This window comes from Cibotium barometz, chromosome 9, assembly GCF_041138505.1.
Source record: "Cibotium barometz isolate CiBa-2024 chromosome 9, ASM4113850v1, whole genome shotgun sequence".
Classification (NCBI taxonomy): domain Eukaryota; kingdom Viridiplantae; phylum Streptophyta; class Polypodiopsida; order Cyatheales; family Cibotiaceae; genus Cibotium; species Cibotium barometz.
In genome coordinates this window covers 60,247,917-60,258,390 of record NC_141054.1, presented here as the reverse complement: position 1 = coordinate 60,258,390, position 10,474 = coordinate 60,247,917, and the positions used below count along the sequence as shown (strand labels likewise).

At 39.5% G+C, this 10,474-nt stretch overlaps 1 protein-coding gene across 2 annotated transcripts; it reads right to left on the bottom strand.

Annotated features, from left to right (window-relative positions):
- Positions 1–8,578: 8,578 nt before the first annotated feature.
- On the bottom strand, positions 8,579–10,097 carry LOC147635784 (uncharacterized). 2 transcript variants are annotated; one of them, XR_015266598.1, is made up of 5 exons: positions 9,617–10,097; positions 9,469–9,532; positions 9,281–9,386; positions 8,745–8,953; positions 8,579–8,660 (listed from the first exon to the last, which is right to left on the bottom strand). XR_015266598.1 is itself a non-coding variant. In XM_086802242.1 (3 exons), the coding sequence occupies exons 1-3, from the start codon at positions 9,846–9,848 to the stop codon at positions 9,281–9,283; spliced, it is 402 nt and encodes a 133-aa protein (XP_086658368.1). In that variant the 5' UTR covers positions 9,849–10,097; the 3' UTR covers positions 9,221–9,280. The 2 variants fall into 2 exon arrangements, 1 of the variants encoding a protein (XP_086658368.1); XM_086802242.1 differs by lacking the exons at positions 8,579–8,660; positions 8,745–8,953 and having other exon boundaries at positions 9,221–9,386.
- Positions 10,098–10,474: the final 377 nt, after the last annotated feature.

Below are 10,474 nucleotides of genomic sequence, written 5' to 3'. Positions count from 1 at the left end.
AATGACTCAAAGAACTCAAAAAACTAGATGAGGCTAGGTTACACTCATTTGTGGGCATGTATGTTGAAAAGAAGAGAAGAAAAAGATGGTTTTATTTGAACATCAAAACCAAGAGGTTTAATATTAGGGACTTGGTCTTGATTCATAAACTCAAGCTTAGAGAAATGGGTCCTATAGGATCTATGAAGTAACTTCCGGAGGAGCTATCTGTTTAGAAAACATTGGACAAAGAGGATTCCTCAACAAGAGGAAACTTAGAAAATTATATGGACCTCTCTCCTCTGAATAACTCGAATCCATCCACCTCGCTAAGGACACAAAAAAAGGAAATATAAAGGAAAAAACAAGCTTGATGAGAAGCCAAGGGTTGCAAGGAGAAAGCTAAACAATGGAGAGGCATTATGCCCATCCACATGACTATTGTAGACAATGATGATGGAGAAGAAAATGTGAAGCCCAAAAAGTTTTGCTTGGACTTCCTCACACAACCACCACACAAAATGTATAGCCAAACTTGCTCTATGAGACATTGGAGCTGGAAGAAAATTAATGTCTTATGAAACATGAATCTCAAAAGGAAAACCAATCCTTGAGCCTACAAAGGCATTAGTGCAAATAATTTCAAGAATCTACAATGAATATGAAGATGTTGTGAAGCTTAAATTTCACATAAACTATTATCCCATGGAAGATTGTTTCTTTGTCATGACTATAGTAGAAACTATGAAAGGAAGAGATCATTCTCAAAAGAGGGTGGATCGCCAAACATGACTGCAATATTAACTGAAGGACAAGCACCGCAACCATCAGATATGAGTAAAGAACCATGAATGTTCTTAACCATGGCAAGTCTCCTTGGAGATCAAGAAATCACTCACTTTATTACAAGCATGTCCAATCAAATCAATAGGTTTGATTGTCTGCAAACTCCAAGCCTCATTGAAACAACCACAACCATAACCCTTCCTAACTTCATCATCATAAACATGGGCCTATGGGCCAAAATCGAGACCCAAGGAGGAACCATAGACAAAAGATTAAAAAAACCAAAGAAGTAGCTTTGCAAGTAAACACACACACAAGAGTAGATAACCACAAAAGAAGTAGCTCCTTACAAGTAAAAACACACACAAGAGAAGAAAAACACAAAAGAAGTAGCTCCTTACAAGCAAACACACACACAAGAGCAGCACAAAAGAGAGATGGATGGCTAACTTTTCTTCTATTAACATAAAGTAATAAGAGTACATATATTTTAAGGAAAATTACTCTTCTGCTATAACATTAAAAGGTTGGTTCATAGTGTGAACCTAACTATATGAGTTGGCACTATAGCTATGCCATACTCTAGTAATCCAAATGTGGCTATCATATAGCCATATACTCTAGTAATCCAAATGTGGCTATCATATAGCCATATACTCTAGTAATCCAAATGTGGCTATCGCATAGCCTCCCATCCACTAGTGGCATATAAAAAGCATGCCAACTTGGCAAATTATGCCAAATATGCTTTCCCACATCAATGCAAAGGCCATTGGATGTTATACATTCTAATGAATGGGGACTAACCAAGACTGCAATAGTTACAGGTTGGAGGTACTATGTGGGTTTTCTTCATGAAGGAGAAAAGTGAGGTGTTTTATCACTTTTAGAGATTTAAAGTCTTGGTTAAGAAGGAAAAAGGTATGCAGATAAAATGCATAAGATCAGATGAGGAGTTCAATGATTTCTTGAGAAAGCAGGGAATCAAGATAGATAAACTCCAATGAGTTCAGTGATTTCTTAAGAAAGCAAGGAATCAAGACATATAAACTCCAGAATAGAATGGTGTTGTAGAAAGGAAAAACATGTACATTGTAGAAGTTACTTATACCTTGATATCTAAAAAGAGTATGTTGGATTTATTTTGGGCTGAAGCAGAAGAAATTTATAAACATAACCCTCATTGTAGCTATTCATGGTATGACACATGAACATAAGTTTATAGGTATAAAGCTAGATGTATATCACTTGAAAATGTTTGGATGTATTGCATATATGCATGTTCTTGCCTGCTGATAAAGTGAGAACCAAGTTAAATTCAAAGGTAGATAAATGCATCTTGATTGGTTATAATTTCAAGAAGAAAGGTTATAGATGCTAAAACCCTACCACTCGTGAGACATGAGTAAGCAAATATGTCTTCTATGAGATGAATAATTGATATGCACCAGTGAAGGCAACCAAAAATACGTATATAAGAAGTAATGATGTTGCCCCAGATGTAGAGTAGAAATCATAGGTGCTTTGTAGACCTTGAGAGTCCTCTAGCAGTGGATCTAGTGTTAGCTAGCTAGGTTGAGGATAGATGCAAGGAATGGAGATGCAACATCATTTCGTGGTACTACACATGTTTCATGCAAAGGGAAGGAAAAGGTAGATCAAATGTTTATGCCCAATATGTGAGCAAGTCACTCTTATGTGGATGGTCACTCTAGTGGCTTTGAGAAAAGCCTTGATGAGGAACTTTTAGTATTCCATCAGTGGTTACTAGTTCTCTCGATGCATGGAGAACTAGGACCATTTTGAGGACACATGGCAAAGATCATCCAAGTGTCCACATGTCTACTTGGGTTAGATACCTTATTGACTCATTAATGGATATGCAACCTGAGTAGATATGTAGACACATGGCAAAGATCATCCAAGTGTCCACATGTCTACTTGGGTTAGATACCTTATTGACTCATTAAGATATAATGGATATGCAACCTGAGTAGATATATAGACACATGGTAGTGTCCACATGTCTACTCTGATTAGATACCTTATTGACACATTGATGTAACCTATCTTTATGCTTACATGGTTAAAGAAATATAGGAGGTAGAGCCCACTTTTTTTTTATTAGGCACTGGGAAGATGCCATGGATGAGGAGATGGTAACATTGGATACAAGTGGATATACAAGGTCTAGCATAACTTAGATCGATCTATGAAAATAGGTATAGGCAAGACTAGTTACCAAGAGATATGTGTAGACATATCGCATTGACTTGAGGAGTCATTTAGCCTGATTATACAAATGGAAAATTGTGAGAGCTATCATTGCTATGGCTACAATAAAGGGTTAGTTGTTGCACTAGATGGATCTAAAGAATGTGTGTTTACATGGTGCTTTGTAAGAAGGAGGCAAGAAGGAGTTTATATAATGTACCCACCAAGTTATGGGAGCCATATTTTATGTGTAGGCTACACAAAGCCTTGTAAGAAGGAGGCAAGAAGGAGTTTATATAATGTACCCACCAAGTTATGGGAGCCATATTTTATGTGTAGGTTACACAAAGCCTTGTATAGCTTGAAGCATGCTCCTAGAGCATGGTCAAACAATCCTCCTTGAGTTCTTTGCTGCTCTTCTCCTCTACTCCCATCTTTCCTTTCTTCCCCTTCTTCTTTCCTCCAAACTCGAATGCCTGCTCCTTCCAGACTGCATTTTTCTAAACTCCCCTCTTTGTGGGGCCTTGCAGTAGATTCTTCCTTATGCTCTATGCTCTTTTTCTAGCCTGCTTTCTCCTTCTTTGCATCTTTCTATGCATAAAATCAAAATTGATGAGAATAACTCTTTTGAAACAAAAATAAATTTCTTTATGCATCTTTCTATGCATAAAATCAAAATTGATGAAGAATAACTCTTTTGAAATAAAAATAAATTTCTTTATGCATCTTTCTATGCATAAAATCAAAATTTGATGAAAGTAACGCTTTTATTAAAAAAAATTCTTTTATGCATAAATTCAATTTTAATGAAAGTAACACTTTTATAATAATAAAAAAATCTTTTATGAATCTATTTATGCATAAAAATCAATTTTAATGAAAGTAACACTTTTATAATATAAAAATTCTTTTATGCATCTATTTATGCAATTAATGAGAATAACTCTTTTGAAATAAAAATAAATTTCTTTATGCATCTTTCTATGCATAAAATCAAAATTGATGAGAATAACTCTTTTGAAATAAAAATAAATTTCTTTATGCATCTTTCTATGCATAAAATCAAAATTTGATGAAAGTAATGATTTTATTAAAAAAATCTTTTATGTTGTAGGCATATGCTCACTTATGGTAGTGCTATGTGTGAACAGGGCTTAACCAAGGGCACTTTTTCCCATGTGGTTTTTCCCCTTGGACATCAAGTGTGAAAGGACACTCTAACATATAATATTTTGTACTTCTATATTATATGGATGTGGCACACATGCAAGGGTTGACTTGCATTTTGTTGATACCACACTTTTGGCTCTCCCTCTCTCTCTCTCATTTTTGTGTGTGAGCTTTTCTACCCTGCACTTAACCCTAATGTGCAGGTTTGTGTGTGTGAGTGTGTGAGTCCAACACCCAACAATTGGTATCAGAGCTGGGAGCTGGCCCTGAAATTCTGCTGCTGAAAGAAACCTGTGAAATTCCCTCGACGCTGTGTTTTTCCGTCGCCTGCAAAATTCCGTCACCGTCTGTCTATGGATTCCATCCGACCGTCTGCTGTTGCTCCACCATCCGGCCGCCAGAAACGGGCGGCACCGCCCTCTCCAGCCCAGCGGCTTTAGGGCCGACTGCAACTCCGTCTCGACTGTTCCGTCCCCGTCAGCTCCGTCCATCAGTCTTCTGATCCGACTGCCGAGCGACGGCTTCTGTTGCTGCTTCGTTCCCATGGCTTCCGGCCGTCGACTACCATGCGTGCCTGTCGACCCGTCCGTTCACTCCCGCCACGCACCCGCCAGCGACTCGTGCTAGGTAACGGCTTACGGCTCCAGCGCCTTACTCGCCTCCCTCTGCCCGTCTCGCTATTCGCAGCCTCCGCTCGTTGTCTCCGCTCGTTGTGTATTCCGCTGCCCGCCGGGTCCCTGGTGGGTGCCGCCTGGCTCGGCAGCTGCGTGCACACTCCTCGACACATGCAGCTCAGGCGCCTCTGCTAGTCCGCCGCCCAGAGGCCACCACCTCCGTCTGCCCAAGCTCAGCACCCAGGCTTCGTCTCACGACTGGACTGCACGTCCCCATTTGCAATAGGTAACGCTGCTGCTTTCTGTCGTCTGCACATCAACCAATGGTGGGCGAAGAGTCCTCGAAGTGTCTCCTGGCCTAAGTTCATTCTTCCCGACTGTGCATCAGTGCTGCCCACACGTGCAGGTACCTTTGTTTCAGCAAACAGAAAAATTAAACAAAGTAAACAAAATAAGCTTTGCAGGCACTCCGCTCCAGATTCAACAAATTTTGGGGGTTTGCCAGGAAGATTTGAAAGCTTGCAGGTGGTACAGGATTCAAGCAAATTGGGGGATTTCTCAAATTGAGGTCAAAATCAGCAAATTGAACCTCTTTCATTTGCAAAAATTTGGGGGTTTTTCAAAATTGAGGTCAAAATCAGCAAATTAAGCCTCTTTCAGTTGCAAAAAATTGGGGCTTTTGTGAAAATTGGCCAATTAGATGCACATTGAAGCAATTGGAGTGCATAAAAATTGGGGATTTTCAGATTGGAGCATGTAATTGGGAATTACAGCTGCGATTTGTCGCGTATGTATACACATTGGGTGTAATTGGAGAATTTGGTGCAGGTTTACACTTGCTTTGGTTTGCAGGCATACATTTGCACAGGACATTTGGTTGCCTGGCAGTGCACATTGGTGCTTGGTTTGCTTGCAGCTATATCTTGTTAACATGGCACAGAATGCTACAGATGTATTTGGTGTGCTCACCCAAGAGGACAAGCTGGATGGATCTAACTACTCCCTCTGGAGTTCCATGATCCGTAATTTTCTAGTAGCCAAAGGGCTTTGGGGCATCGTGTGTGGTGATGACACATGCCCACTTACCATACAGCCAGCCACGCCTCAAAGGGGAGGTTCTCAAAGAGCTCCTGATGTCGAACCTGCTCCCACACAAGAGCAGAAGAGATGGGACTCTAGAGATGCATAGGCCATGTCATTGATAGCCCTTTCAGTGAAAAGGACTATTATTCCGCACATTCGTTCATGCAAGACATCGAAGCTTGCATGGGACACAAAGCAATGTATCAGGTACGCAACGAGGCAAGAGTTGCCTACTTGAAGAGGCAATTGGGATCTTCTTTCTATGGATGAGGGTGACTCCATGGCAGATCATCTCACCAAAGTGAAAGATTTGCAGGAAAATTGCTCAACATTGATGAGGTTATCCTAGACAGACAGATGGTCACCAACACTCTTCATTCTTTACCGCCTTCCTACTTGAGTTTTCACACCTCTCTCAACCTCTCAATGCGAGGAGGTGCTGATCCCGTCACTTTTGAAGAGCTCGTGGGTTTACTCTTGCAGGAAGAGCAAACAAGAGCAAACTTATCGAGCAACCGTGGTGGAGAAAAGGCATTTACAGCCAAGGATAAGGGTAAAGCAAAGAGCTTTAGGCATGGGGGACAATAGTCTAGCAAGGTTGGTCATGGAAAGCCCTCTTCTAGTGGTGAAAAGTCTGACAAAGGGGATGCAAACAAGCCCAAAAAGAAGGGCAAATGTCACTACTGCCATAAGCCTGGACACTACATCAGTGAATGTAGGAAGCGGATTGCAAAAGAGAAAAGGAAAGAAGCAGGCAATGTAGTAGCAGACTCTTCTGATGAGACAAAGCACAGTAATCAAGTAATGTAATCCAGGAAGAGTACACTTTTTTGGTCACATGCACTAGTGACACACCAAGTGCTTCAGACACTGATATGTCTTGCATTGCATCTGACAGACATAATGCATCATCATGGTATTTTGATAGTGGTGCTTCGCGCCACATCACTTCATGCAAAGATGTATTTCAGCACTTGGTTTATGCTTCAAATGGCCACACTGTATCATGTGCAGATCATACCACATATCCAGTAAAGGGAATTGGTAATGTCATACTTATTGCAGCCAATGGTGCCAATATATGTATGAAAAATGTATTGTATGTTCCAGGGATAAAGAAAAATCTACTCTCCATCTCAGCCATAAACGACCAAGGTTTAAAGGTTGAATTTGAAGACGGGAAGTGTTTGGTAAAAAACCCATCAAAGGGTTATGATATAGTCACTTCTGGAACACGATACAAAGGCTTGTATAAGCTGGACAGCTATGACAAGCGCACTTATGATGCAAATACAGTGGCTACCCACACTCCTGCTATGCATGATGCAGCAGAGCTATGGCATGCTCATTTTGGGCATGTAAATTTTCAAAGTTTGATGCTTTTGCAGAAGCATCATATGGTTGATAATATGCCACCTCTTGAGTCTCCACCAAGACATGTATGTGAGGGGTGTATTTTGGGAAAGATGCAACGAAAACCATTCCCCAAAGATGGATCTGTTAGAGCTGAAAGTAAATTACAGCTCATACATAGTGATGTATGTGGTCCAATGCGGACACCATCTATAGGGAGGCATCTTTACTTTGTCACATTCATTGATGACTACTCCAAGTTTGCTTGGGCTTACCCCTTGAAAGCAAAAGCAGATGTGTTTACATGCTTTTGACACTTTGTAGCAATGGCTGAAAATATGTGTGGATGTAAAGTCCAAACACTCCACTCAGATAGGGGGGATTTTTTTTTTGCGAGCTTTTTTTGCCGAGCTTTTTGGAGCAATGAACAAGGAGTCCGAGCTTTGCAAAGGACCATGAACTTACTATGAGCTTTGTAAAGGACCAAGAACTTACTTACATATAAATAACAAGCTTCGAAAGATCAACATACAAAATATACATATACATATACCTATCTAAATTCATGCACCTCATACATATACACATATAAAATATACATATACATAGATACATGCAAGAGGTACCTACATACTAACATATATACATACATACTTTCTTACTTACTTAAATATGTATAATAATTTACATATATACATATACCTATCTAAATTCATGCACCTCATACATATACACATACAAAATATACATATACATACATACATGCAAGAGCTACCTACATACTAATATATATACATACATACATACATACATACTTTCTTACTTACTTAAATATAAAAAACAATCCTTTAAAGATAAAAAATGTATATACCGATCTTTAAAGTTCCAAACCATGAAAATCTTGATTACAAAGTCTTTTGATTCACATCATACTTATTGATATAATTATATATATACATATATCTACCTAAATTCATACACCTCGTACAAATACATATACATACATACATACAAGAGCTACCTACGCATCACTAACATATATACATACATTACATACATACTTTCTTACTTACTTAAATATATAACACAATCTTTAAAAGATAAAAAATGTATATATCGATCTTTAAACTTCCAAACCATGACAATCTCAATTACAAAGTCTTTTGATCCACAAATTATAGCATTCTTCTACGTGTCATTCCCGACCTAATGAGAAATCTCCCAGACATGCTTTAGCTATCTCCATATCATTCTCTATCCCCATATAGTGCCTTTTTAACTCTTGGCATGCATGTCCCAAGCCTCCACATCCCGCAAAAACATGCTTTGGCTACCTCCATATCATTCTCTATCCCTATATAGTGCCTTTTTAACTCTTGGCATGCATGTCCCAAGCCTCCACATCCCGCAAAAACGTCCAAGACACCATCTCCTTCACTTGAGAAGGTCTCCACTAGCCACCTACAATGAAATGCAATCATAAATGTGCATCTAAGTATTTTGAAAAAGTAGCTATGAAAATGAACAGAATAAAAATTGTCTCACCTAAAGAACATAGGAGATCTTTCTGCACCACCTCGAATGTAGCACTCCAAGACCATCGTGCGTTGGAATGGATGCTTCTTATTCTTCTCAAAAATGAAATTTCGTTGAGCGTTGAATAACTTCTTTGAAACATTTTGCCTAGCCTCACGATCAATAATAGGGACATGGCAATTTACTCGATAGAACATACTAAGCGCCAATGTATCCACCTACCATAACGAGAAAACATTATGTTTGGATATCCATACCACATAACATGTATACATAAAGGGAAATATTTGAGAGATTATGACTTACCCGTTCTCCATTCTCATACAAATAACTTGATTCCACATGAACAGACATTGTTCGATGCATGACCAATCCAACTTTCTTTCTCATGGAATATATTTTAGGAAGTTGATCCATTAGACTCAAACACACAAACCAACCCTCATCAGCCACACAAACAAACCAACAAAACTAAGTGTGGCACGTATCAATGATGAAGAAACTTGATTCCATGAGGGACACCCATCTGTATCTACATCAACAACCTATAAACTTGTAGGAAAGTCAGCCCATACGAGGCGAGCCACTATATCTGAGGGAGCACCTCTATGAGATAGAGCCTTGGGAATCTTCATCAAGAATTCTTCCACACTATACAAAAAAGATTCATGATGTTTGGTTTTGGTAAGTATAACTTGGAAAACTAATTATATGGTGAAATTATTCTTTTTACCTATCTGAGCCCTCCGAAAGAGTGTGGACGTCTACCAGCAATATGTGTGAAGAACATCTCTCACCTGCAAGTAAACAAGACAAAAAATGAGATGTATTTCGAAAGCACACTCTTCTCAAAATAAATTTGCGATGGAAAGTACTCTTACTAGTCATGTCCATGATGTCATGTTTTCCTGACACCTCCCCCTCTTGAAGATGCTCTGGAGGGTCTCTCTCTTGAAGATGCTCTGGACGATGATTGCTATCCCAAACAAGAAACTTCTTACCACTGAGATCCTCCCACTCAGTTCCTCTGATTTCATCCTCAAATCTGTCATGTTGTACCACCCAGTATGGTCCCCATTCTTGCAAGTCTATTTGTGTGACCGCGAAATACATAGAGCTTCTGGGACGTGTAAGTGAAACTAAAAAAGGAGGAGATGCTTCGACATAGCCATGGCAGTCAAAGGAATCACGAAACACCTCAAGTTGGCTAGAAACTGTACGGATGGCTTCATTTGGAATCAGCCTGCATAAAGGGACCAATGGGGTAGAGGAATTGCGTTGCACAAAAAACTTACTGAATACATCACCAAGCAATCCCAATTCAATAGATTTTCCAAGAAGCCTTCTATGGGTCTCCCCTTGACCAGTACTAGATTCAGGCATCTCCATGTGAGTTGGAGGAGGTGAGCTCATTGAGCCAATTTCGTTCTCCAACACAAACGCTTCTTCCTCATAAACAAGAGAATTATGCGCTTCTGTTTTCTCTCTAATAGGAGAGATACATGTGAGGACATAGGTGTCCGTGATTGAGCTTCCTCGCTAAGAGTCAAACAAACACGCCCAGATCTAAGTGAGTATCCCCCCCTGTTGTCTGTAAGACACACACACCAAGCCCAAGTAAGCATATCTAAAAACATTAAAACACAATCTCATTAGAATCTTGTCTATTCACATCATATACCTTTCTTAGTCTTTGCTTGTTGTTTTCCTGCTTTTCTTGGAGCCATCTGTCTCTCTTT

What these genes read in the sequence shown, in the direction of transcription:
- LOC147635784 (XM_086802242.1), bottom strand. Translation starts at nt 9,848, where the DNA reads ATGTATTTCGCGGTCACACAAATAGACTTGCAAGAATGGGGACCATAC. An exon ending in TGACATCATGGACATGACTA is followed by an intron (nt 9,533 to 9,616) that starts GTAAGAGTACTT and finishes GTTTACTTGCAG; the next exon opens with GTGAGAGATGTTCTTCACAC. An exon ending in CTTTCGGAGGGCTCAGATAG is followed by an intron (nt 9,387 to 9,468) that starts GTAAAAAGAATA and finishes TTTTTTGTATAG; the next exon opens with TGTGGAAGAATTCTTGATGA.